Source organism: Neophocaena asiaeorientalis, unplaced genomic scaffold, assembly GCF_003031525.2.
Source record: "Neophocaena asiaeorientalis asiaeorientalis breed wild unplaced genomic scaffold, Neophocaena_asiaeorientalis_V1.1 scaffold345, whole genome shotgun sequence".
In the NCBI taxonomy this organism is placed as follows: Eukaryota; Metazoa; Chordata; class Mammalia; order Artiodactyla; family Phocoenidae; genus Neophocaena; species Neophocaena asiaeorientalis.
This window is the reverse complement of record NW_020175181.1, coordinates 1,376,620-1,404,139: the sequence shown is the minus strand read 5'-3', so window position 1 is coordinate 1,404,139 and position 27,520 is coordinate 1,376,620. Positions and strand designations below refer to the sequence as shown.

The 27,520-nt window shown below is 48.2% G+C and overlaps 2 protein-coding genes and 2 non-coding genes across 10 annotated transcripts; 3 read left to right on the top strand and 1 right to left on the bottom strand.

The window, feature by feature from the left end:
- Positions 1-7,128: 7,128 nt before the first annotated feature.
- On the top strand, positions 7,129-7,219 carry TRNAY-GUA (transfer RNA tyrosine (anticodon GUA)). Its single transcript is given in 2 exon segments — positions 7,129-7,165; positions 7,184-7,219. It is a non-coding gene; the product is annotated as a tRNA-Tyr (tRNA).
- Positions 7,220-7,574: 355 nt separating this feature from the next.
- On the top strand, positions 7,575-7,647 carry TRNAA-AGC (transfer RNA alanine (anticodon AGC)). Its single transcript has one exon. It is a non-coding gene; the product is annotated as a tRNA-Ala (tRNA).
- A 396-nt stretch (positions 7,648-8,043) lies between these two features.
- On the top strand, positions 8,044-25,773 carry AGBL5 (AGBL carboxypeptidase 5). 6 transcript variants are annotated; one of them, XM_024764465.1, is made up of 16 exons: positions 8,044-8,163; positions 9,282-9,542; positions 9,789-9,960; positions 10,282-10,445; positions 11,024-11,201; positions 11,467-11,645; positions 12,055-12,511; positions 13,015-13,184; positions 13,510-13,645; positions 14,297-14,499; positions 15,128-15,342; positions 22,835-22,987; positions 24,075-24,187; positions 24,493-24,539; positions 25,037-25,167; positions 25,542-25,680. In XM_024764465.1, the coding sequence occupies exons 2-15, from the start codon at positions 9,328-9,330 to the stop codon at positions 25,083-25,085; spliced, it is 2,451 nt and encodes an 816-aa protein (XP_024620233.1). In that variant the 5' UTR covers positions 8,044-8,163; positions 9,282-9,327; the 3' UTR covers positions 25,086-25,167; positions 25,542-25,680. The 6 variants fall into 6 exon arrangements, with proteins under 6 accessions (XP_024620233.1, XP_024620232.1, XP_024620230.1 ...); XM_024764467.1 differs by lacking the exon at positions 8,044-8,163 and adding an exon at positions 8,420-8,462; XM_024764464.1 differs by lacking the exon at positions 24,493-24,539 and having other exon boundaries at positions 13,075-13,184; positions 25,542-25,773.
- A 147-nt stretch (positions 25,774-25,920) lies between these two features.
- On the bottom strand, positions 25,921-27,153 carry OST4 (oligosaccharyltransferase complex subunit 4, non-catalytic). 2 transcript variants are annotated; one of them, XM_024764468.1, is made up of 3 exons: positions 27,080-27,153; positions 26,818-26,955; positions 25,921-26,171 (listed from the first exon to the last, which is right to left on the bottom strand). In XM_024764468.1, the coding sequence occupies exon 2, from the start codon at positions 26,952-26,954 to the stop codon at positions 26,841-26,843; it is 114 nt and encodes a 37-aa protein (XP_024620236.1). In that variant the 5' UTR covers position 26,955; positions 27,080-27,153; the 3' UTR covers positions 25,921-26,171; positions 26,818-26,840. The 2 variants fall into 2 exon arrangements, 1 of the variants encoding a protein (XP_024620236.1); XR_003005856.1 differs by having other exon boundaries at positions 25,936-26,171; positions 26,782-26,955; positions 27,080-27,084.
- Between the last annotated feature and the right edge of the window lie 367 nt (positions 27,154-27,520).

Here is a 27,520-nt window from a genome sequence, read left to right as displayed (position 1 = left end):
CTCCAGTGTTGGAAACCTCAGGCCAAACAACCAGTAAGACAGGAACACAATCCAACTCATAAAGAAAAAAAATGAGATGGCAAAAAAATATGTCACAGATGAAGGAGAAAGGTAAAAACCTACAAGACCAAATAAATGAAGAGGAAATAGGCAATCCACCTGAAAAAGAATTCATAGTAATGATAGTAAAGATGATCCAGAATCTCGGAAATAGAATGGAGGTATGGATTGAGAAAATACAAGAAATGTTTAACAAAGATTTAGAAGAACTAAAGAATAAACAAACAGAGATGAGCAACACAATAACTGAAAAGAAAAATACACTAGAAGGAATCAAATAACAGAATAACTGAGGCAGAAGAATGAATAAGTGATCCGGAAGACAAAATGGTGGAAATAACTGCCAAGGAGCAGAATAAAGAAAAAAGAATGAAAAGAATTGAAGACAGTCTCAGAGACCTCTGGGACAACACTAAACGCACCAATATTCAAATTATACGGGTCCCAGAAGAAGAAGAGAAAAAGAAAGGGTCTGAGAAAATATTTGAAGAGATTATAGTTGAAAACTTCCCTAACATGGGAAAGGAAATAGTCACCCAAGTCCAGGAAGCACAGAGAGTCCCATACAGGATAAACCCTAGGAAAAACACACCAAGACACATATTAATCAAACTAACAAAAATTAAATTCAAAGAAAAAATATTAAAAGCAGCAAGGGAAAAACAAAAAAATAACATACAAAGGAATCCCCATAAGGTAATCAGCTGATTTTTCAGCAGAAACTCTGCAGGCCAGAAGGGAGTGGCAGGATATACTTAAAGTGATGAAAGAGAAAAACCCACGACTAAGATTACTCTACCCAACAAGGATCTCATTCAGATTCGATGGAGAAGTCAAAAGCTTTTCCGACAAGCAAGATCTAAGAGAACTCAGCACCACCAAACTAGCTTTACAACAAATGCTAAAGAAATTTCTCTAAGTGGGAAACACAAGAGAAGAAAAAGGCCCACAAAAACAAACCCAAAACAATTAAGAAAATGGTAGTAGGAACATACATATCAATAATAACCTTGAATGTAAATGGATTAAATGTCTCAACCAAAAGACACAGACTGGCTGAATGGATACAAAAACAAGACCCATATATTTGCTGTCTACAAGAGACCGACTTCAGACCTAGGGACACATACAGACTGAAAGTGAAGGGATGGTAAAGGATATTCCATGCAAATGGAAATCAAAAGAAAGCTGGAGTAGCAATACTCATATCAGATAAAATAGACTTTAAAATAAAGACTGTTACAAGAGATAACGAGGGACACTACATTATGATCAAAGGATCAATCCAAGAAGAAGATATAACAATTGTAAGTATTTATGCACCCAACATAGGAGCACCTCAATACATAAGGCAAATGCTAACAACCATGAAAGGAGAAATCGACAGTAACACAATAATAGTAGGGGATTTTTAACACCCCACTTTCACCAATGGACAGGTCATCCAAAATGAAAATAAATAAGGAAACACAAGCTTTAAATGACATAATAGAACAGATAGATCTAACTGATATTTATAGAACATTCCACCCAAAAGTGGCAGAATACACTTTCTTCTCAAGTGCACATGGAACATTCTCCAGGATAGATCACATCTTGGGTCACAAATCAAGTCCTGGAAAATTTAAGAAAATTGAAATTGTATCAAGCATCTTTTCTGACCATAATGCTATGAGATTGGAAATCAATTACAGGAAAAAAAAAAACTGTAAAAAATACATGGAGGCTAAATAGTGCGCTACTAAATAACGAAGAGATCACTGAAGAAATCAAAGAAGAAATTTAAAAAATACATAGAAACAAATGATGAAAACGTGACGACCCAAAACCTATGGAATGCAGCAAAAGAAGTTCTAAGAGAGAAGTCTATAGCAATATAATCTCACCTCAAGAAACAAGAAAAATCTCAAATAAAAAATCAAACCCTGCACTGAAAACAAGGAGAGAAAGAAGAACAAAGAAAACCCAAAGTCAGTAGAAGGAAAGAAATCATAAAGATCAGGGCAGAAATAAATGAAATAGAAACCAAGAAAACAATAGCAAAGATCAATAAAACTAAAAGCTGGTTCTTTGAGAAGATAAACAAAATTGATAAATCCTTAGTCAGACTCACCAAGAAAAAAAGGAAGAGGACACAAATCAGTAAAATTAGAAATGAAAAAGGAGAAATCACAACTGACACTGCAGAAATACAAAGGATTATAAGAGACCACTACAAACAACTATATGCCAATAAAATGGACAACCACGAAGAAATGGACAAATTCTTGGAAAGGTACAATTTTCCATGACTGAACCAGGAAGAATTAGAAAATGCAAACAGACCTATCACAAGTAATGAAATTGAAACCATAATTAAAAATCTTCCGACAAACAAAAGTCCAGGACCAGACGGCTCACAGGCAAATTCTATCTAACATTTAGAGAAGAGCTAACACCAATCCTTGCCAAACTCTTCCAAAAAATTGCAGAGGAAGGAACATGCCCAAACTCATTCTATGAGGCCACCATCACCCTGATACCAAAACCAGACAACGATAATACAGAAAAAAGAAAATTATAGACCAATATCACTGATGGACATAGATGCAAAAATCCTGAATGAAATACTAGCAAACAGAATCCAACAGCACATTAAAAGGATCATACACCATGATCAAGTGGGATTTATCCCAGGGATGCAAGGATTCTTCAATACACGCAAATCAATCAATGTGATACACCATATTAACAAATGAGGAATAAAAGCCACATGATCATCTCAACAGATGCAGAAAAAGCTTTTGACAAAATTCAAGACCCATTTATGATAAAAACTCTCCAGAAAATTGGCATAGAGAGAGCCCACCTCAACATAATAAAGCCCATATATGGCAAACCCACAGCAAGCATCATACTCAGTGGTGAAAAACTGAAAGCATTTCCACTAAGATCAGGAACAAGACAAGGATGTCCACTCTCGCCACTCTTTTTTTTTTTGCAGTACATGGGCCTCTCACTGTTGTGGCCTCTCCCGTTGCAGAGCACAGGCTCTGGATGCACAGGTTCAGAGGCCATGGCTCACGGGCCCAGCCGCTCTGCGGCATGTGGGATCTTCCTGGACCGGGGCATGAACCCGTGTCTCCTGCATTGGCAGGCGGACCCTCAACCACTGCGTCACCAGGGAAGCCCTCTCGCCACTCTTATTCAACATAGTTTTGGAAGTCCTAGGCACGGCAATCAGAGAAGAAAAAGAAATAAAAGGAATACAAATTGGAAAAGAAGAAGTAAAACTGTTACTGTTTGCCGATGACATGATACTATACATAGAAAATCCTAAAGATGCCACCAGAAAACTACTAGAACTAATCAATGAATCTGGTAAGGTTGAAGGATACAAAATTAATGCACAGAAATCGCTGGCATTCCTATACACCAACAACAAAAAAATCAGAAAGAGAAATGAAGGAAACACTCCCATTTACCATTGTAACAAAAAGAATAAAATACCTAGGAATAAACCTGCCTAAGGAGGTGAAAGACTTGTACTCAGAAAATTATAAAACACTGATGAAAGAAATCAAAGATGACATAAAGAGATGGAGAAAAATACCATGTTCTTGGATTGGAAGAGTCAATATTGTGAAAATGACTATACTACCCAAAGCAATCTACAGATTCAATGCAATCCCTATCAAACTACTAATGGAATTCTTCACAGAATTAGAACAAAAAATTTTACAATTCGTATGGAAACACAAAAGACCCCGAATAGCCAAAGCAATCTTGAGAAAGAGAAATGGAGTTGGAGAAATCAGGCTCCTCGACTTCAAACTATATGACAAAACTACAGTAATCAAGGCAGTATGGTACCGGCACAAAAACAGAAATATAGATCAATGGTACAGCATAGAATGCCCAGAAATAAACCCACGCACACATGAGCACCTGATTTATAACAAAGGAGGCAAGAACATACAATGGAGAAAAAGCAGCCTCTTTAATAAGTGGTGCTGGGAAAACTGGACAGCTACATGTAAAAGAATGAAATTAGAACACTACCTAACACCATACAAAAAAATAAACTCCAAATGGATTAAAGACTTAAATGTAAGACCAGACGCTATAAAACTCTTAGAGGAAAACAAAGGAAAAACACTCTTTGACATAAAACACCGCAAGATCTTTTTTGACCCACCTCCTAGAGTAAGAGAAATAAAAACAAAAATAAACAAATGGTACTTATTTAAACTTAAAAGCTTTTGCACAGCAAAGGAAACCATAAACAAGACAAAAAGACAACTCTTAGATTGGGAGAAAATATTTGCAAATGAAACAACAGACAAAGGATTAATCTCCAAAGTATACAAACAGCTCATGGAGCTCAATATCAAAAAAACAAAAAATCCAGTTAAAAAATGGGCAGAAGACCTAAACAGACATTTCACCAAGGAAGACATACAGATGGCCAAGAGGCACATGAAAAGATGCTCAACATCACTAATTATTAGAAAAATAAAGAAACTACAATGAGGTATCACCTCATGCCATTCAGAATGGCCATTATCAAAAAAGCTAGAAACAATAAATGCTGGAAAGGGTGTGGTGAAAAGGGAGCGCTTCTACACTGTTGGTGGGGATATAAATTGATACAACCACTATGGAAAACAGTATGGAGGTTCCTTAAAAAACTAAAAATAGAACTACCATTTGACCCAGCAATCCCACTACTGGGAATATACCCTGAGAAAACCATAATTGAAAAAGAGACGTGTACCACAATGTTCATTGCAGCACTATTTACAATAGCCAGGACATAGAACCAACCTAAATGTCCATCGACAGATGAATGGATAAAGAAGATGTGGCACATATATACAATGGCATATTACTCAGCCATAAAAAGAAACGAAACTGAGTTATTTGTAGTGAGATAAATGGACCTAGAGTTTGTCATACAGAGTGAAGTAAGTCTCAAAGAGAAAAACAAATACCGTATGCTAACACATATATATGGAATCTTAAAAAAAAAAAAAAAAAAGATCCTGATGAACCTAGTTGCAGGGTAGGAATAAAGACATAGACATAGAAAATGGACTTGAGGACATGGGGCGGGAGGGGGAAGCTGGGACGAAGTGAGAGTAGCATCGACATATATACACTACCGAATGTAAAATAGCTAGTGGGAAGCAGCAGCCTAGCACAGGGAAATCAGCTCAGTGCTTTGGGATTACCTATAGGGGTGGGATTGGGAGGACGGGAGGGAGGCCCAAAAGGGAAGGGATATGGGGACATGTGTATGCATATGGCTGATTCGCTTTGTTGTGCAACAGAAACTAACACAGTATTGTGAAGCAATTAGACTCCAATGAAGATCTATTTTTTTTTAAAAAACACCAAAAGGTGGAAATAGCCCTAAGGTCCATCAACAGAAGAATCAACAAAGGAATAGAATATTATTTAGCCATAAAAAGGGACAAGTACAGATACATGCTACAATTTCAATGACTCTCAAAACATTATAAGTGAAAGAAATTAACACAAAAGGTCACATATTTTACGATTTCTTTTGTATGAAATCTCCAGAATAGGTAAATCCGTAGAGACCGAAAGCGTATTAGTCGTTGCCAGGGGCTGGGTGAAGTATGGATGGGAGTGATTACTTTAAGGGTACAGGGTGTTCTTCCAAGGTGATTTTAAAAAAAAGAAGTTTTTAGACTAGAGAGAGGTTTGCACATCATTGCGAACGTACTAAATGCCACTGAATTGTTCATACTTTAAAATAGTTAGCTGTATGTTATGTGAATTTCGCTCAAAAACAAAACAAAAACCCCAAGCAACGTAATTATATTCTGCTTTCCAGCCCCCCCCCCCCCCCCACAAGAAAGACAGTGAGAGCGCTAATCACCGTTCCAAGAAAACTACCCCAAACTAACGTTCTAGGACATAATGGTAGCATTTGCAGCAGCAGAATGAAGTTAAACCAATACATCAATGGGAAGATGTTAACCTCCTGCTTTGTGGATGGGCACAGGCGTGAACCCCGTGTTGCGTTCAGTGACAACAGAAACTTCGGATTTAAAACAGACTGAGCGAACCCCAGAAATGTTGGAGCCGCGAGGGGCTTGAAACCATCGCCCGACCTGGATTTGCCCGGGCGATTGTGACTCGGGGTATCACAGGCGGTTGCAGAGCTGGCAATGGAGACCAGGTCTCCCCGCACACCCACCCCGCCACACTGCGAAGCAAAGCTTCACACACGAGTTGGGTTTTAGGTTTGTTTCTTTGTTTTAAAACCCCGGGAGCTTTTGGTGGGCAAAGGATTGTGGGCTGGCATGCCAGGCCCCTGGAAGGAGAGATGCAGATGTGAGGCGGGCAGGGGCGGGAGCCGGGTGAATGCTAGCGGCCCGACTCCCCGCCCGGCTCAGGGCCCCGTCCGCAATCACTAATCCCGGGCTTCCCGCGTCGCCCGCTCCAGCGCCGCCAGGCTCGCCTCCAGCAGCTCGGTGGTTTGTATCTTTCTTGCTCTTAGGGGGAAGAGATCCTGACAAACATGGGTTAATTGACTGAATGAATGTCCTTCACATCAGGAGAGCAGTAGGATTTTACTGACGCCCTTGGAGAAACCGGAGAGAAACGAGGAGCGGAAATAGCGAACGTAAGCGGTCGGCTTTGCAAACCCAGCGGGCGCCGGGCGATTGTAGAGCACGTGTGCGTAGCCGCCCGGCCGGAGAAATGCGGCCCATAAGTCAGGGTTGTGGGCCAGGTCTCGAAGTGTCCGCAGTCCTGTAAGAAACCACAGCTGGTGGGGGCGGGGGGGCGGTATTGTTTTGTAAAAAGCAAGGAAACGGAAAGCAAACTGTATTGCCCGTGTTTCCTTCGTCCAGGGTTGGAAAGCGGGTCCTTTGGCAGCGCCCTTTGCTCGCATTTCTGTCTCCGGGTTCCTCTGTTCTGTGCACCCTGGAGGAGCTCGGCCCCGGGGAGTTCCTTTAGAGGGTGGCGGCCAGGCCACGCTAAAATTACTGAGACCCTGGAGTGAGGTCTTCGTAAGTATTAGAGGAACGACGGCAATTGCTTATAGCAGCGGGGCCTTCGATAGCTCAGTTGGTAGAGCGGAGGACTGTAGTGGGGGTAAGCTACGGCAATCCTTAGGTCGCTGGTTCGATTCCGGCTCGAAGGACTTCGTGTGATCTTTTTAGCTTCCACTCATTCCGAGGAGAAAAGCTTACCTAGAAGCCGGCTGTGAGTTGCGTACGCACTGCAGATGTTCCGTGAAACATATATGCAGTAAATAGTGAGGGTATGGGTACGCCCTCTTGGGGGTTACATGCAAAGGAATGTTAACCTGTGCTTTTAAGTGAGGCTTATTATTGCTTATGTGTAATTATTATATGTCTGCTTTTAAAAATCTTGCCCCTGGTCCCACTGCACTTGAGTGCTAAGCTAAATGAATGTTCTGAATTACGGTCGGTTCACTGGTCAGTGGACACCCCAGAACAACCTGTAAGGCAAAAAGAAAGAAGCCAACAGCGGCCGGGGGATTAGCTCAAATGGTAGAGCGCTCGCTTAGCATGCGAGAGGTAGCGGGATCGATGCCCGCATCCTCCACTCGGTTTTTGGCCCGGGCACTGGAGGATCCCCGAACCGCGGGAGAGTGGCTGAAGCCGGTGGGTGTTTTGTAATACACAGAGCAGTACCGTAGGCAGTTGTTAGCTTCACACACTGTCTTTTTATTTTGCAGGTGAGTCTTTTCCAGTGTCCTTCTTGGTCACTTCGTCTTTTCCTCCTCCCGGTGGGCAGGCCGTTAACCGTCTTCTGAGAAGACGCGGGCGGAACCCTCCCGCCGGGCCCGCAGGTCGAGCCCCCAAACAGTACGGGCTCAGGTACCCGCTAAACGTGCGAGGGAACCCCGGCGTGCTGGCCAATGGCAGCGAGCCTTACTGGGCGGGTAGCCAGCTGTCCCCGCGGCCAATAGGCGTGAGACTTCTTGTTTCCCGGCAGAGCGGGGTCCCGGCACCACGGCGCTCGGGTTTTGTTTGGGCCCTGGGTGGAGGGCCCGGGTGCCGGGGCCCAGGTGGCGCCTCGCTAGCGGGAGAGGGAGCGGGATCACCGGCCCGGAGAGAGGTGAGGGGCTCTGCGTGGAGTGCGGGCCCCGGCCCCGCCCCCTTCTCAGCCCCCCGCGGCCCGGAGCCCCTCTGGAATCCCACCCCGCCCCGCCCCTCGCCCGGGGTGCCCCAGGCCGCACGCCGGCTCCTGTGGCCTCGCCTGTTACCCGCTACGCCCCGCCTTCCTACCCTCCCGCGAGTGTGAGTCCGCCCAGAACCGTACCAAGCCAACAAACCCCACTCTGGCCGGGACAGTCTCGGTCCTTGTGTGAGGGTCCTTCAGAGTTGTGGGTCGAGAAGCCATCCCCCTGTCCCCAAGTAGGTCTCGATCGGCCACTTTATTTTAGGGATGCTCAGAACACCCATAACTACCAGGGTAGCTTTTTCAGGGGCCTCACTGCTTACAGGACTGGGGGTGAGGGGGTGGAATAGACCCGTACCCTAACTGGGTTTGAGCTGTAGTCTCCAGGTGAGCAGATGGCTTCTGACCAGTTTCCTTTGGCTTGGCAAAGGCCACCCGTCTAGTTTTCCTCCCTGATAGGTATGGGGTAATAACAAAACAAGTAAGAACCAGCCCTTCCAGGGCTCAGGGGAGCAACAGAAAACTGCCTGGTCAGTACTTGTGAGGACGGAGGAGTGGAGAGAGGAAGCTGCCCGTCCAAAGTTAGAAGCTTGGTTCTCTCAACTCTGCTCTTCTCCAGAGTAGGGAGCCAGTCTAGGAATCAGAGATCCAGAACGGCCCATCTCTCAAGATGGCCACATGTGGTGGTGGGTGTATCTTGGCTAGGTTTGGGCAATCTGACCTCTCTAGCTTCTATAATCTTTGGGCTGCAAAGAAACTTAGAGTCTAGTGTTTCTCAGCATACTTAAGCCACTGAGTATTTCATTTTGGAATCGCCAAGCTGTGGTAAAATTGGGTCCTTTGAGGTCAGTTATAACCCTTAGTGTGGGGACAGAATACTGCTTATTCTTGGCCTTTGCTGGAAGCCCACTTCTACCTTTTTTTTTTTTAAGGCGGAGAGAGACTCTTGTTTCTTAGGGCACTCCCTAAGAGCAGCTCTCATTCACCCAGAGATACTCAAAGAACGTGTTTTCATTTTTCTTCCCTCTCCTCCCTACCCCACCATTTTTCCCCAGCTCTCAGGGCCTGAGTGGGGCAGAAGGATGCTTTCCCAGCCCCACCATGGAGCTGCGCTGTGGGGGATTGCTGTTCAGTTCTCGCTTTGATTCAGGGAACCTAGCCCACGTGGAGAAGGTGGAATCTGTGTCTAGTGATGGGGAAGGAGTAGTGGGTGGTGCCTCAGCCTCCACCAGCAGCACTGCCTCTTCCCCTGACTATGAGTTCAACGTGTGGACCCGACCAGACTGTGCTGAAACAGAATTCGAGAATGGGAACAGGTAAGAGGAGAGTAATGGAGGGTGGAAGAAGGAAGAGAGGCTGACCCCACACCCGTGCTTCAGTTAGCCCTTTGAGAGTTCGTGCCAGCACACTACCCTTCCCCTCCCACTCCCCCTTCCTCTCCCTCCCTCCCTCTCTCCCTACCAAGTAGTCCTTTCCCAGTTTGGCTTGCTCCAGCTCTCCCACATAGCTCCTCTCCAACCCTCCCATGTAGAATGACCTGTCTCTCCTACTCTGGCCCTCAGGTCATGGTTCTACTTCAGTGTCCGGGGAGGAACTCCAGGGAAACTCATCAAGATCAACGTCATGAACATGAACAAGCAAAGCAAGCTGTATTCCCAGGGCATGGCCCCCTTTGTGCGCACACTGCCCACCCGGCCACGCTGGGAACGCATTCGAGACCGGCCCACCTTTGAGGTAAGTTCTCCATGAGGAGGATAGACAGACTTGGGTGCTAAAGCAGATGAGGAAAAGGAAAGAGGAGTCCCTTTGATACAGCGTGCTAGGCAGGCGGGACACCAGGTTTTGGTACCAGCATCCCTCTGGCGCCAGCTGGAGTCCAAGATAAGCCCCTGCCTCGGGAAGCCTAGAAGGATCTGGCTGTCACGTGGAGTTTCAGAGGGAGGGACAGTGGTAAAAGTGATGAGGGTGTGAGGTCAGTTCCTGGTGACCCCAGTAGGATCTTAGTTCTGATGCCGATGGCATGTTGCCCCTCTCTCTTCCTCCTCTGCTCCTCAGATGACAGAGACGCAGTTTGTGTTATCCTTTGTTCACCGTTTCGTGGAAAGCCGTGGGGCCACCACCTTCTTTGCCTTCTGCTACCCCTTCTCCTACAGTGACTGCCAGGATTTGCTAAACCAGCTGGACCAGCGCTTTCTGGAGAACCACCCTACCCATAGCAGGTGCCAGCCACATTCTTACTCCTGTCATGCAGTCCTGGACCACACAGCACCTCTGCTACTCCTGGAACTTACCCTAAGAGCCCTGAAACAAAACCTCATCTGTTCTTTTCTCTGTACAGAATGTGGGATTTGGGGTACCTCTGACAGATGTTTCTGTGTGACCTTGATCTTGGCATTACCACCGCTCCACTCCACTTATCCACCTGCCTACTTCAAGCCTCTTAGTATCCCAGCTCCCGTCAGTTACCCAGAATTTCGCCAGCACTGCCATTGCTTAGCACACATTTGTTGTTCTCCTGCCCCAACAGAGGCCAACTCTCTGTGTCTATGCAAAGTAGTCTATCCTAGGGCACCATAAACCGGGGAAAAAAATAATAAGTTTATCCTGTCCTGTTCCCTGCATTCTGGCAATGCAGACCCACCCAAATCCTCAGCCTCATTTAAAACTGGGAGGGACTGTAAAGCCCCAAAGGTTAGGGTGAAGTACCAGATCCTACAAATCCTGGGCTCATGACAAGGCCCACCTGTTGGTAGGACTTCAGGGACTTCTCCTGGCTTAATGACTTGTACCTCTACAGCCCCCTAGATACCATCTATTACCACCGGGAGACCCTTTGCTACTCTCTGGATGGACTTCGTGTAGATCTGCTAACGATCAGTTCCTGCCATGGGCTTCGAGAAGATCGAGAGCCCCGCCTAGAGCAGCTATTTCCTGATGCCAGCACACCCCGACCATTCCGTTTCACAGGCAAGAGGGTGAGTAGAAATAGCATAAAGGTAGTACCTTGGCCTTTGCCCAGCTCCAGGCACTGCTGGTGGCTTAAGGCCGTGTTATTCCGCAGCCCCGTGGACACGGCCTCAGCCTGCATGCCGAGGCAAGTGTGACGGCTCCTACTTCATTTGCAAACTCAGCCAGCTGGAAGTCCAGTGGCTGCTTCCACCTCATCCCACCACCATCCCCACATGGTGACCGCAGAATATAGAGCAACTGACCTAATAATTGCTCTCCTCTCCACCTCAGATATTCTTCCTAAGCAGCAGGGTACACCCTGGGGAGACTCCATCTAGCTTTGTCTTCAATGGCTTTCTGGACTTCATCCTTCGACCTGACGATCCTCGGGCCCAAACCCTACGTCGCCTCTTTGTCTTTAAGCTGATTCCCATGTTAAACCCCGATGGCGTAGTCCGGGGCCACTACCGGTAAGCAGCGTCCCCAGCCCGCCTGGATTGTTCCCAGTCCCCTCACGCCCTGCATCTCAGTGGAAGACTATCAGCCTCTCATCTAACGTCTGTGTTCCCAGTCCTCTTGCACCCTAACAAGGGCAGGTTCATGTGATCATCCAGTGACCTGAGAAGGAGTGTCCCATCTAGTGGCACTCTCTAGGAGAAGAGCTGGAATGCCCAGGTCCAGCTGAGCCGAGGGAGCTGTCTTTTAGGGTCCTGTGGGAGGGCTGACAGCTGGCCACGGAGGGGGCCTGCCTCAGTTCTTTCTCTCCTAACGCACCCTCAGCCTCTCGTGTCACAAGTCAAGTCTCCTTTTCATCTACTCTAGTGCCTCCTTCGCTGGCCCAGCCCTCTAGACCCTGCTTTGGTCCTTGTTTCCCTACAGCACAGACTCGCGTGGAGTGAATCTGAACCGTCAGTACCTGAAGCCTGATGCAGTCCTGCACCCAGCCGTCTACGGGGCTAAAGCTGTGCTTCTCTACCACCACGTGCACTCCCGTCTGAACTCCCAGAGTCCCTCTGAGCACCAGCGCAGTCCCCATCTCCCTCCTGATGCTCCCCTTTCCGACCTTGAGAAAGCCAACAATCTCCAAAATGAAGCTCGCCTTGGGCACTCGTCTGACAGGAGGAACCCTGAGGCCTGGACACAGACCGAGCCAGCAGAGCCGAAGCACCACAGCGTGTGGATTATGCCACAACAGTCCACTGAGGCTGAGCATCCAGACCCCGACACCATCCCCCCCAAAGAGAGTGGTGTTGCTTACTACGTGGACCTGCATGGACATGCTTCTAAAAGGGGCTGCTTCATGTATGGAAACAGCTTTAGTGACGAGAACACCCAGGTAGGAATCCACAGGTGGTCATGTGAGTGTGGGACGTGTTGCAGGTTAGGAAATAAAGGTCAGGCCACAAATGCAGGGAAGGGGGCCTTCCGGCAGGAAAGCCTGGGGCTGCAAGAGGTGCACTACCCTGAGCGAGCTCCAGAGAGCCAAGAAGGGGCAGCACTGGGCCCCTCACGTCTCAGTTGTTACGTCATGACCTCTGAATGAGGGTCAAGCCGTCGGCATCCTAGTCTTTTCTAGGGTTTGGGAAACCAGGGGAGGAGGAGAATTTCGCATTATTGGAGAGAAGAAGGGCTTAAAAAGAGGTAGAATCGTACCTTTCCAACACCTAGAAATATTGTCAAACATTCAGTGAGAATTTACAAACACTGACTACTGCCGGTGGTTCGGAAGGTGTCTGCTGTGTTTAAGGCACATGGCCGCATGCTTGGCATCTCTTCCTTGTCCGAATCCCTTCTTGCTCTGTCTCTCCTTCTGAGTTGCCTTTTTCCTCGCCCAAACAGGTGGAAAATATGCTGTATCCAAAGCTCATCTCCTTGAACTCAGCCCACTTTGACTTCCAGGGCTGCAATTTCTCAGAGAAGAACATGTATGCCCGAGACCGCAGAGATGGCCAGTCTAAAGAGGGAAGCGGCCGGGTTGCAATCTACAAAGCCTCAGGGATAATCCACAGGTTGGGTGGAAATTGAGATACAGTTGATGAAATAGCTTCCCAAAGAAAACAATACCCAGTCGAGGGCGTTCAAGGGGCAGGGATAGCCGAAGTCTTCTCAAAGGACAGATTCACAATTAGTGTTACTGTCTTTAGTCTGGGACACTAAAGGTCCCTTTTGGGGACCTTCTTAGGTATATAATAAAGTGCTAAGGTCAATTTCTAGTTGCTGGGGATTAGCACTTTCTCTCTGTGTATATTTTTTCCCAAATGATTATCTCATAGACCACCTAGTCTGTCCCCCCACGGTTCTGTCCAGATTCTGATAAATGTCTCTGTGTCTTAGCTACACACTTGAATGCAACTACAACACTGGACGCTCAGTAAACAGTATCCCTGCCGCCTGCCATGACAACGGACGTGCCAGTCCCCCTCCCCTGCCGGCCTTCCCCTCCAGATACACTGTGGAACAGTTTGAGCAGGTATGCATGCAGGGGATGAGTGGGGAAAAGGGAAACCGCAACGTCTGGAAAGGCCCTCACTCTTGCTACCTGACTCTAAGGTCCTCTGAGGAGAGGCGCACCACCATCGCTGCCTCATCTCTCAACTACCGTGGTTGTCTTCCTCGGTTAACAGGCGCAGGCCTCTGACTGTAAGAGTACTGAGAGGATGAGTGGGCACTATTCTGACCTCCCCCCAGCCCCGCCATAGAGAACCCCTGAGCTTGTCTTCCTCCTTCTATTGCATTTGTTCACTACTGACCTAAAAGTACCCCCTCTGCAGAGGTACCTGACGATCCTGGTGTCCTAGGGCACATAAGAGGTGTAGAAAGAGCTGTGGGTTATAGAAGAGATCCCAGTGCCTTCTCCTGCTGGGAGAACTCCTGCCTGGTGCCAGCCAGAAAGCCCACCTGCCCCTGCTCGTAATGGATGAGGGCCGCAGATGGGCAACAGTTTAGGGAATAGCTCTAAATCCACTTGGGATAAACAGCCTGAGCACAAAAGTTGGGCTACTCATTGAGCAAACGTGAGGCGGGCCTCTCCTTCCCTTCCACTGTGCTGTGCACCCCAAACCAACACAGCACCCTAGGTTGGAAGACCAAGACACTGAGCCAAACCAGACTCTCCCCACAGGTGGGACGAGCTATGGCCATTGCAGCTCTGGACATGGCAGAGTGCAATCCATGGCCCCGAATTGTGCTGTCAGAGCATAACAGCCTCACGAACCTCCGGGCCTGGATGCTAAAACACGTGCGCAGCAGTCGAGGCCTGAGCGCTACTGTGAACACGGGTGTCAACAAGAAGAGAGGCTCTCGAACTCCACCCAAAAGTAACAAGTAAGGCCAGCAGGGTGGAAGGGAGAAAAGCTGTGAAAGTGGAACAGGGCTCTAGAGCGAGGAGTTCCAAGGAATTTGTGTGATTCCCAACTTCCAGAAGGACCACATGGTGAATATTTCCAGGGTAAACTCAAATTAGTAAGATCAGTGCATTTTTTGGAGAATGGGATCCTCTTCCCTTTTACCTGGAGCTGCATACTTCCCAGATATCGGGAAAGCAGGCTAGGGGATTCCCTGCTCCAGAGCCCTGCACAAATCAAATACAGTTAGGGTGCGGGTGGGGGCAAGTCTCAGCTTCCAGTGGTTGTGAATGACTGAGGGGTCCAAGGGCAGCACCAAGGCATTAAAGGGGAATTCGCTGGGAGTTAAAGCTGCCCAGGGACAGCCCTTATGGCTCTTAGCGTATTGTCTGCAGGAGCGCGTTATGTGTGAACAAGGGCTCCCAGGCATCCTGAGATGCCCCAGGTTAGGTGCCTTATCCATGGACGTAAATCCCTCCCTGCTCCCTTGGAATGAGTCCCTGTGCCTTTTCACTCCAGAGGTGATGCTTTACTGAGCATCAGACCATGGGGAAAGGCTTGCAACAACCTCCCTGGCCCAGGGTTAACTGGCATCTGCTTCTTTGCAGTGGACTGCCTGTTTCCTGCTCTGAAAATACCTTGAGCTGCGCGCGAAGTTTTAGCACTGGCACAAGTGCTGGTGGTAGCAGCGGCAGTCAACAAAATTCTCCACAGATGAAGAACTCCCTCAGCTTTCCTTTTCATGGCAGCCGGCCTGCAGGGCTGCCAGGCCTGGGCTCCAGCACCCAAAAGGTCAGCCACCGGGTGCTGGGCCCCGTCAGAGGTAAGCTAGTCTGGGAGCCCCTGCAACAGGTGTTCACCTGTTTGGGGCATTGCTGGGGGAAGTGAGAGCTTGAAGATACACACTTGGCCTGGGACCAAGGGGTGAATCAATAAAATTAGTATATAGCAGAATCTACAGCCTCTTCTGCGACCTTGGTGTTCCCTGCGGCACGAGCTCCAGACGGTACCGTGTGTGGCATAGGCGGGAGTCCGCGGTATCTGGGTCTCAGCAACTGCTGGGAGGCAGGAAAGTTTCCAAGGAAGAAACACTGGCTAGAGCAGGGTCACACTGAGACATGGAGCCTCCACGTCAAGGACAGGGTCGGTCTTGTTGGGAGCAACATAAGGAGATGTCCTCACAATCCAAATCGCAGCACCATACAAAGGTGGAGAATACTATCCAGGGTCTCTATGGGCTGAAATTGTTCCTAGCTTCAGAGCCTGTTCAGAAAGTGTTATCAGAAGGATGCCAGCTCTTCCAAAGAAAAATGGAACAACTACAGACAGCTCCTGTTCCAGGCTTACAAAGCAACAGTCTAGCCCCTCTAGCAGTGGTCACAAGTGCTCAACTGTGCCCCTGGGTTTGGCCAAGGAGACCCTGCTTGATACAAGATAAGAGATTCTGGGTCACAGTGTATCCCCAAAACAGGTGGGCCTTCAGGGAAGAAGAGGAGGAAGGGAATCCAGAGCCGTTCCTCGGGAGTGACCCGGACTGTAGTAGGGAGACAGTTGCCGGGCCACTTCTGGAAATAACACTAAATCAAAAATCAACATTGTATGTGGCTTCTGGGCTACAGCAATCTTGCCAGAGTATGGAGGCTTAAATGCTAGAACTAAGCTTTGCTGGTCTTCAAGCTGCACTCGTCCTCGTTAGCACTTCCTTGCTACTCAGCTTGCAACAAAGTTTCCGGTGCAGAGCAGAAACACGCACTGGGGTCAGTGGCTGTGGAAATCTGACTACTAGTTAGAGCAGCCACAGGAGACAGTGCAGCGGGCCTTACCAGCTTTGACCAGTAAGATGTTCTACCCCTGAGAAGCTCCATAGTTACCTCTGCTTATGTTCCAAGCCCCACTCTTGGAGTCTGTCTTCATTGGGAAAGGACACTTTGCACACTGTTTGATAGAAGGAGAGTATTAAAGCAATAATGCCTTATATTTAAATAGCATTAAACAGTGAACAACAAAAAAACAGTATCGCATATTTATTTCATTTAATCCTCACAAAGACCCTGTGGGATAGGTGGTATTTCCACTTTCCTGATGAGGAGACTGAGGGTATTTAAGGGTAACTCGTCCAAGATTGCGCAGCTATGAAGTGGCAGTTGTTCAAGCTTAGTCCTTTCGTGCTCCAGTCTACTTGAGTTTCCCACCTTGAATCTGGACATTTCTTCTTCTTTTAATTTCTTTTCCTTTTAACTCATAGAAGGAATATTGGCACCATAAATTCTCCTTCCCTGATTACAAAAGGGAAGTAGCAAAGAGCCTTTTCCAGGTCCCCACTGGAGGATTCTAGGCAGTTTTTAGTCAATATTTTATTAACATCTTCCCTGCTCCCCCCACCAAATGCACAGTGTTGTATTAAGCTCCTTGAGTGAGAGACGTGTATTCTGGTTATTTGTTACTTCCCCCAAATAACTAATAGAAAACAGGCATAGTCAGTACAAAGTAATTCCTGGTTGACTGACTTGAAACTTTATGGGGGACACAGGGCAGTAAACACAACATAAAAGCACACACTCATTATAAACATACAGGGAACATGGGGAGCCACTGTGGTAGATAAACACAAGAGTAATCACCCAAAGAACGATCAGCTGAGAAATGGTTTTGAAGGATGGGTGGTGGTGTATGGTTTTAACAAAAACATTCCAGAGACAACAGTGATAGCCAGGACCAGAGCTGCCTCGCAGAGAGGGCCACAGGCAGGCGCGCTAGCTGGTTCAAAGGGCCAAGCCCTGCCCGTGGGAATCAGGAAGGCAGGTGGGAGGAAGAAGCCGGAATGTCTTGAAAACAAAGATTATGAGTTAACGAGACATATGGCAACGACTGTGTTTCTGAGAATAATGGGAACAAAAGATTTAAGAGAGCCATCTGTGAACTGTTTATATATAAATCAAGCAGGGACGGGGAGGTGGGATCCTTGCAGTAGTTTATACATGAGATAACTAGTGCCTATACCAGGGTCTATGAATGTACATACTAGAAATAGAAGTGGCAGGATTCAGTGGTGGTGGAAGAGAGACAAACTAAGAGAGCTTCATGACTACAAGCTAAAGGAAAATGTCATGATGACAGTAAGACATTGTTGGAAGACAAGTGCTGAGTTTATCTATTTTAGACATGCTTGGATGTCATGGGCTAGCTATATGGAGATGACCTACAGGCAGAAAAAGGGCCAAACTGTAGAAAAGGTGACATCAGGGTTGGATCTAAGAGTCATCCACGTACAGGTGAAACCAAGTGAGAAGCCATGCTCCCCCAGGTAAATGAACTTAGAAGCAGAAAGAGAGCTGGTCTGAGTACCAAGACACCCTAGGGACTTGCATAAATATATGTAAGAACTAAGAAACTATGTCTCTAAGGTCAGGGGGTCAAGAAGGTTCCTAATAATACCAAACAGGAATACTGTAAGGAGCTGAAAGATCAGATCTAGGAATCTTGACTCCTTTTCTCCTGAGCATTTGCTGGTGCTACAGTTTTACCGCTTCATCTCAAAGTCCCTGATAAGACTCCAGGATGGGAGACTGGCCCTGACTTGGGGTAGGGACTTGGGATGCAGCTGTGGTATGTGGACATGGCATCTTCAACTAACCCTTAGAAAAACTTCTTTATTTTGTTTGTGTGATTTATCCTATGCTGTAGCTTTGTGACATTTCCTGGTTCCACACATCTGGCCCCTGGGCCTTTGCCACATCTGGGCATACTTTGTCTTCCAAGATAGGAAGAACACGACCCTCATATCTCTATAACTATAAAAGCAGCTATAAATATACTTTCCAACTCCCAAAACGGGGATTGCGTTGACAAGGTTTTTTTTTTTTTTTTGACTTACCAACTTATTTATAAGAAAATTCCCACTAATGTATAAAAATTTTATCACATTTAACCGTACGTTTAATTGACTATCCTTTATTGGCCAGAACAGAACATGAGATTGGGCTACCCAGAAAATTTCAGAAAAGATCTAGGTAGCCCAGCCAGAAGCTTAAGCTAGAAGTTCAGGGAACTAGTCTGGCAGGGTCTGTCCTCGGAGGCTGGGGGATGACATTTTAGAAGCCAAAAAGTAGCCAACTTGGGGTGAGCAGGAATGTTGCTGGGGCAGGAGGCTGGACAAGCCTGAGTAAGCCTTGCCTCCCAGCGCCCCTGACCATAGTGCCAGGATCTTCCTTACCTCGTTCTCCCCCTGCTGCAAATTAGGTCCCGAGAACCGCCTTCCCAGACCCATGGTCACGTCCCTGACCGCGGGGCTCAGAGCGCAGAGGGCACTGTCCACAGATGCCACCGAGGAGCAGGAGGGAGAGCTCACTGGGGAACAGCTAACATAACAGCTAAAGTGTGCGATTTCCTGGTGCACAAGCAGACGCAGACAGCTCGGAGGACGACCTGCTGGGGAGGGGGTGGATAGTAAACGGGCTCCTCCTTCTGTCGCCTATGTATTGATGAAAACAGGGCTCGGACTAGAGGGAAGCCAGTGAGGTGCCTAGGACACATGATTTAAGAAGGCACTCGCTCTCAGGGTCAGGCAAGGGCCTCCTTAAACTATGCACTCTAGGCGCCTCACTCGCTTCATACTAGTCCTGGCCCTGGATTCAAGCAAGTCTCACTCAATAACTTAAACTTATTCCCTAGCCCTCCACCCTACCCAGCGGGATACTGGTGTAAAAGACAAGGGACTTCAGTGTAAAGCGGGGAGCCTTCAGCCATCAGCCCACCATGGCCACTCTAGTCCGCCCCAGCTCTGGCACTTAAAGCTGAGGTTACCAGCATTCTCTCCTGGCCTCTGTGATGCCTTGTCTCAGCTGACCAGCAGCTTCTGATAGAGCAGCTAAAGGCCAATGGTGAGTGGAGGCTCCTTTGAGAAGTGAGGCAAAGGACATAGGAAGAGTGCCTCCAGCACCATCATCACCTTTACTTTTTCCCCTGCAAACAAAAGTTTTGTGTTAAATAGCAGAGTAATAAAACTTATCTGATGGCAGGAAATATCTCCTAACACATCTATTTATTCCCTTAGCACCTAGCACCATGCCTGGCACTTATTAAATGATCTGCAAATATTTGTGAACAAATAAAAGGCAGGAAGTTGAAGCTGAATGAAGGCTTGTCTCGCCTGTCCACCCCTCACAGGGCATAAATCAGGTCTGCATTCATCCTAGGGATCCAATGAGATCTGGGGTGCTACCTGTAGGGACAGTTCTAAAGATGTTTTGGAGGGATGATGCATGACCTAGGCACAGGTTACACAACTGCCCCTCAAAATTGTGAGCCCTTAGAATATCCATTCTGACTCATACAATGGTAAGGTCGTCTGGCTCTATGCCTCTGGCCTCTGCCCCAGGACTGTCCAGCCTCTCCCAAATGGAACCTAGGGGCTGATTATCATAAAACACCATCTCACAACCTCTAGATGCAGAGCTGTTCACGTTATCACTCGCATTCAGCCTTAAGGCACTGTTTCTCTAGATTCGAGCCAAGAAAGAAGAGAGTTGGGGCTCCTCCCTTTAATTCTTGTCACAGTGGAGACTGGGTAGGCCTGGATTATACCGCGGCCCAGAAGCCAAAACATGAGAAACTGGGCTGTGTGCTCACGCTGCCAAATTCACAGGCAGCCCCCGAACCTTCAGTCTTTTAAGTGATGACGTGTTACCTTTAAATGCCTTCTACTTTCCAGATCAGGCCTCTCTCCTAAACTAGAACCTGTCTCCTACCCTGAAACTCTCTTTAGGGGCAGGATTCCTGAGTTGTATCCTTAATTTCTTTCCTTTGATCCTTACATTTCACATTGGCATTTTTTATATCATTTGCCTGTTTTGCTTTGTATCTTCTTTTTTTTTTTTTTAACATCTTTATTGGGGTATAATTGCTTTACAATGGTGTGTTAGTTTCTGCTTTATAACACAGTGAATCAGTTATACATATACATATGTTCCCGTATCTCTTCCCTCTTGCGTCTCCCTCCCTCGCTTTGTATCTTAAGTGCCACTCAGTTCCTTACTAGAACCTACAAATGTCCCAGAGGCCTTCACTCAATTTCTAGCCTGCTCTCTTATCCTTCCTTGGGGTGGGGTGAGGCTTCATCCCTTAACATGGTTTCAACATCCTTCTGTGTATAGATATTTCTCAGATCATCTATTTCCTGCTATTTCCCCCTCTGTCATTAAAGTTCATTATTTCTGCCTACTGTGCATTGTCACTTGACATCATCTTGACATCCCTGTTTTAACCAAAGAATTACCCAGCTCTAGGCTCTACAGTGTCTCTAAGTCATTGGTGGTGGGTAATGTTTCGAGTTATGTGACTGTGGCCATGAGTCTGACTTCGGTTGTTTTGTTGGCATCGCTGTGCCAACTCTTACTAGGTCTGGTTGTTTTTGACTCCCGTCTGTGGTCTTAGACTCTAATTGGTACCCAGCATCTTGGCAAACTCCTCAAAGCTAGAGTAGCTTCCATCCTGAGACCTCGCCCTTTCTTCTCGTCCTTATTCATACGAGTATCAGTCTTTTAAAATTTGGTTTGGGACCTTCCAGAAGTAGCCTTGTCACTGCTAGTGTAGCTAGACAAGGTAAAGTTACTGTCACCTACTTCCTACTTTAGGGCCTTTTCACATGTAACACATGTTGCTTTGTTAGAAGTCAACTGGCATCTGGAACTACCATCGAATTCAGCTCCACAAAAGTTAACAGCTCATTCCGTTTGAGAGCATTTGGTGCCTGCTGTCCCCCTGTGATAAGGAAGGACCTGCCAAGCCTGAGAATCTCCCTACCTCACCATCTACCCCACTGGGACCCCACCTTTCAGAATCCGTAGCAGTGAGGCTCTAGCTACAAAGAAGGGACCAAGAGAGCTGCCCCACAGAGTATAACCATATGCCCTTAGACAGGGATTGTTGAGCCAGCTTACGGTCTACAGTGGGTGTCTGATATCTGGGTAAACAAAATGTTTAAGGTCTCTGGTTTTCCAGGCAGTACTTTACAGGCACAGGGATGTACAGTATTAGAAAAGACAAGGTCCCTACCCTCAAGAGACTCAAGTTCCAATTAGAATATTAGCTAACATTTATTGAGCACTTACTATGTGCCAGGCAGTATTAAGTACTTTACATGTACTAATATTTAGTTAAGGAGACAGAAACCATAAACAATTACTAGCCAAGTGAACAAAGGACAATGAAAGAGAAGAATTAATCCTACTGTTAATGGTCAGCGAGGCTTCACAGAGGTGACATTTGAGATGGGACATATAAGATGTCCGAAGTTTCACTAGAAGAGGAAACAGACTTTGCAGAGGAACCACACAGCTAGTAGCCCTAGAGGCTATGGCAGAGGGTGTGAAGGATCACGTCAGCATCCCACTAAGGATGTGTGGACTGGACCCACGGTGGGCGGGGCTCTGAGTGCCGAGTTAAAAAGTTTAGACTCTATCCTTTAAAAGACCTTCAGTGTCTCTCCCTTGCCTGAGCCAAAATGACTTGATCAGGTCTGTATTTTAGAAGAATAATTTCTGGCATCTGTGTGAAGGATGGATTGTAAAAGGGAAGAGACTCAAGCTGGGGAGGCCAGTGGGGAAGTTTTTTCAAAAGCCTGGATGAGAGATAAAGACCTGTATCTGGATGCTGGCAATGGCAAGGGTGAATAAAGAGGAATTCAAGTGAAGGCAGAGGGAGAATTGTCCAGATTTGGGTTAAACACAAATCTAAATGTGAGGGAGGAGTCGAAAGAGGAAACAAGGTTTCTAGCAGATTTTTCACCAAGATGGGGAGAACAAAAGGAAGGAGGGGAGAAAATGAGTTTTGTTTGGGTCATGAGAGACTGCCAGGTAGGAACGATCAGTAGACAATTAGAACTGCAGTTCAGGAAAAAAAGGGCAAGAGGCAGACTTGGGAGTTCTGAGTACATAGAGCAGGAGAGAACCAAGGCTAAAATGGTGGGGGACACTGACATTTAGGGGCAGGACAAGTAGTTGAAAAGGGGCGGTTAGGGGGGAAGAGGAGCACCTAGGAAAGCCAAGCTCAATAACTTCTTTGCCAGAAGAATGAACTGGTGGGTGAGTAGGCTGGTTAGCTCCAGAGAGGTGACGTAGGATGAGGGCTGGATGAAAACTGGAGAGCTGGAATAAATTATTAGTTCTACCCATCTTAGACTTACTTCAGAAGTGGGATGCTGGTGTGATGACAAGCTTGAAAACAGGCATCTGCCGACAAGGGAAGGCCAATGGGGCAGGGGAGTGACAATGTCTCATTTATTTGCCCTTTTATCTGCTTGTGTCCCTTCCACTCAGAGCCCCGAAGCCAGGACAGGAGACGGCGGCAGCAGCCACTGACCCATCACCCTACTTCAAGCAGCCCGGCCCCGTCCCCAACTCCTGTTAGTTCTAACACAGCCTCTGTACACATGGGCTCCTGCCTACTGCCCAACTCACTCGGCATATCAGGTCTGTACCCACTGCCCCTGAAATCTGGGTTGGCCAACCTCCTTCCTTCCCTACCTCCCAGGGCATAGGCCAGACTCCTGACTAGGCTTGAAGAAATCCCTCCAGCTATGCTGCCATGTGACCTGGACCTCATTCCTGACTTGATGTAATACAGGCCACTCCAGACCAGGGGCATCAGTTATCCTCCTGGATTATCCTAAATCCCTAACATCAATGCCCTTGTACAGGAGGCTGGAGTTTAGTGAACATCTTTGTGTAATAAAATAAGTTACCACTTATTGAGCATTTACTATGTGGCAGGCACTGCTCTAAGCACATTATCTCATTTAATCCTTATGTTTACAGTTGAGGAACCTGAGGACTTTTCCTACCTGCTATTTATTCAAGCTCCTTGACTCCAGGAGCTGGGCAACTTAGACAAAACTGAAGAATGAAAAAAGCATAGGCCTTTCACCTGTCATCACCGCAAATGTTGTGTGACCATATCATCCACAAAGAGCCTAGACTGTCTGCTCTCCTTTTAAGTTATAGACCCAGCCGTGTAAAGCACTGGATGGGGATGATTTCTAAGACTCCAGTCTAACATCTTCTACCTCCCTCAGAGCCCACTACTCCCAATCTGTTAACTCTCTTCGACAGGTAGCCCTGAATCAATCCACCAGTCTTGGGTACTGATGACTTGATCCTTAAATGCTCACACATGTGATTGGGATAACTCTAAGGTCTATAAATTCATAGTAGTTCAGTTAAGTGGGTTCTGATTCAAGCTCAAGTTACTGTTCTACCCCTCGGACCAGGCTAGAGCGTGACGTGCTTCTGAACCAGCGGCGATTTTGCCAGGCAGCGGACATTTGTCTGGAGAGACTTTTCGTTGTTACAGTGGGGAGGAGGCAGGGGAAGAAATGCCATCTGCTGAGCAGAGGCCAGAGATGCTGCTAAACATCCTGAAATTCACAAGGCAGCCACCCACAACAAAGAATTATCCAGCCCAAAATGTCAATATTGCCAATATTGAGAAACCCTGATCTAAAGGAAGTTACCTCTTCTCCATGGCCCCATCCTGATATCAGTTTCCTTTGTTCCCTAGGGAGTAGCTGCTCATTCCTACCCTCAGGGGACAAACCAGAGGCTGTCATGGTGATTGGGAAAGGTCTGCTAGGGGCTGGACCTCGGATCCCCTGTAGCAGGACCCGACTACAGGTAACATTTTTGGGTCTTCCCCAGTCCCCAGCATAGCAACTCTGGCGGAGCCCAGCAAGGCGCTGTTCACCTGGGCAGTGGGAGGGAAAATGCCCAGCACTGCTTTACAGCCTCTCCGCACAACCACAGCAGAGAGCTGCTCTGATGCCCGAGTGCCTGTCCGTCCGGTGCTGCACCCCCCTCCCCTTCAGCCAGGTCTCTTGCTTGCTGCCAATCCCAGTATCCCTGCCAGACATACCCTGACCTCAGCCTGCTAGCTTGGCTTTGCCTGCCCCTGCCTTAGCTTCTCCTCTCTTTCTGCCCAGACCTGCCCGAGGAGAGTTCCCGCCAGGAGGGGTCCCGGATTCCCCAGGTAACACATCTGGTTGCTGCTCCTAGGAACAGCTGTGCCACCAACTCCGATTCACTCCGGATCCCCATACTAGGTTGACTGAAGTTAGGTATAGGCAGAAGCTGACGGGATAGGTGAAGCTTAAGCTGCTCTGGCAGGGGCTGAGGCAATGAAGGCTCTGAGGCAGACCCACTAATCCTCCAACATCTTTCCACACCGTGCTTCTCTACTCAGCCAGATCTTGACCGTGGTATAGCCATGAAGGTTAAATGCTGGACCCTTCTGACTCCCCTAGTTAAGTAAGGCGTGGAATGTATAGTCATAAACTGAACCCAAGAGTTTTCTAGCTATTATCCTGCCCTACCTTCTCAGCTAGGAACAGTGCCCAGGAACTCAAGGTCCCAGTACTCGTGTTGACACCCATACTACACTCATACGTGTGGATACTAGAAGGAAACCTAGAAGCAAAAAAGTTCATGGAAGAATCCAGCCTCATAGCCTACCCACTGTCCACACAGGCTAGGCCCAGGTTGGGCCGGGGCTCACCGCCGACTCGCAGAGGGATGAGAGGCTCTTCGGGCCCCACGTCCCCTATACCCCGGACCAGGGAGAGCAGTGAGCCAGAGCCGGGACCCTGCTCCATACCACGGTGAGCACCAGGGTGCAACTCTTCACCCCACCTCCCACTTCTATCCCCTTATTCCCATTTCTGCCATTCAAGATCATTTTCTTCCTTCCCTTCTCCCTTTGACCCCCGAAAGACTAAATGTACCTTCATTAAGAACCTAGTCCCTGACTTTTTTCCCCATCATGCTGTCCGTCTTCACTCCAACAGACAAGAGAACAACTTCCAGTTAGGCCTGAGGAGCAGGCTGGTCAGACCATTCCTGTCAGACCACTGTGCAGTGCTCAACCTGCCTATCCTCACCCACCTTGCCTCTCTCATCTCCCAGCCCCTGGCTGAAAGACCAGAAGAAGGGTGGAGTTTTCACAACCCTGACTCCTCTCTCTTCTCTGTTGCAGGCTGCCTCAGGCTGGGCCCCCACGGCCCTGCTCTGCCCCTGCCTTTTCTCCTATTTCCCGTAGTCTGTCTGACTCCCGGTCCCGGATTTGTTACAGTGGGGGGCCCTTGGGCCAAACTGAGGTTTGTTTTGTCCCTAAATCTCCTCCACTCACTGTTTCTCCTCGGGTTTGAGGCCTTGACCTTCACGCCCAGCACATGACCCGGAGATGGGGAACACAGTGAGAAATGTGCTAGCCCCCTTTCTCAGCTCCTGATTCCATGTGACAATTATAACTCCTTGGAACGCCAGCCACACTGTTCTGAGACACTGCAGAGCATCACCTTGAGACAGGACAAAGCAGGGACCTGCCACCCCTTCCCTCCCTCCACAGCACACGATTTTGGGACCACAAAAAAAATCTATATTTTTATACTGGGGGGAGGGAGTGGAAAATAAAGTAGCCCTATGCTGGGCCCTATTCAGTGGCAGCTTCTTGCTCCACAAGGTTAAGGAAGACTTTGAAGAAATAAAAGTTGTTTGGAAAAATCCAGGTGTAGTTGCTTTGTATGTTGTGATGGGTAGAAGGGATGAAGTGAAGTGTGAAGGCCCCTCACACCCTCCATCTTGCCTCAGACTATGTCCTGGAACCCTAGAAAAGAGGGGGAAAGACCTGAGGTAAGGAAAATGCTGCAGCTTTCCTCTGGGGCAATCCTTCAGGAATCAACTCCCATCCAGCCTGTCCCCCCTTACAATTCTCGCCCACACTTATGGGTTGGTTTACCAGACGTTCATACAACACCTCCCCCCATCCCATTCTTCTCTATGGCTTGGGTCTACACTAGCCAACCCCTAAATCAGTGCCCTGTGCCCCTGAAATAGAATTCTCTATCTTTCCAACCCCTCACAAAAAAAAATTATGCCTAAATAAAACCCTAAACAACCTTGGAAAAGTGAGTACTATTTAAGTGAAGAGCCTAAATCCTCTCACTTGGACGGCATCCTCAGTACCTTTATTCCTTCGGGTGTCAGTACTTTCTTGTACCCGTACTATCAACTTGGGCATCTGGGGACCACATGAAGATGCGGACTGAGGGGGTTTAGGGAACCCACCCCGTTCTAGCAGGGAGCAGTTTAAGGGGGAAGGGGTCAGGGCACTCGCTGCTCTGTGCGGATAAAGGGGCCCAGTATCAAGCTTGGCCCAACACTTTCTAATTTGAAGTTTCGAACCCTTCACGCCCTGGCGCGGCCCCGCCACTCACTCTCTGGGGCTGGGCGCTACAGCCCCGTACCGTTACCTGGGGCGGAGAAAGCGCCACTTTCATTCCTGCTTCTTGGGATTGTTGACGGCCACGTAGTGATAAAGAACGACAAGCAGGAAGAGCGACACGCCCAGCATGTTGGCAAAGATGGCGAGCTGCACGTCCGTGATCATGCTGCGGAGAAGAGGGGGGACTGAGCCTCGGACCGGCGCACTCCTCGCCCAGACCAGGACCCTTTCTCGCCCCACTGGCCCAGCCACCGCCGATGGGCCGTGGACCACGCCTGCGTGCCTCTCACCTGATCAGCAGGGCTCGGCTCCGACACGACCTGCGGACTAGCTCGAGGTAGGAGACCTGGACCGGAAGTTTGCTGCGCCAGCTCAGTCCCAAAACAGCCACTTCCGGCCGCCAGGCTCGGCCGGCAAGGACTCCCTAGCCCCCGCGTCTCGCCTGCTCCCGCGGCGCACTCGCAAGGGGCGGGGTCTTGGGCGGGGCTGAGGAGGGGCCGGCCGCCATAGGGGGCGGGCTGGCTGCAGACGCTCGCTTCGTACGCGGCACGGCGCAGCTGTGAGCTGTTGGCGTGGTCCGGGACAGGGTTAGGGGCGCTGGGGCCGCTTCCTTGGAGCCGAGGAGTGGGCTAGAGCGAGAGTGTGGCGGCGGGACCGAGCGGGAGGCTCGGCCTGACCCTAGACTCCGGCCCCCCTCTCAGTCGCGGGCCCACATGCTGCTGCCCACCCTT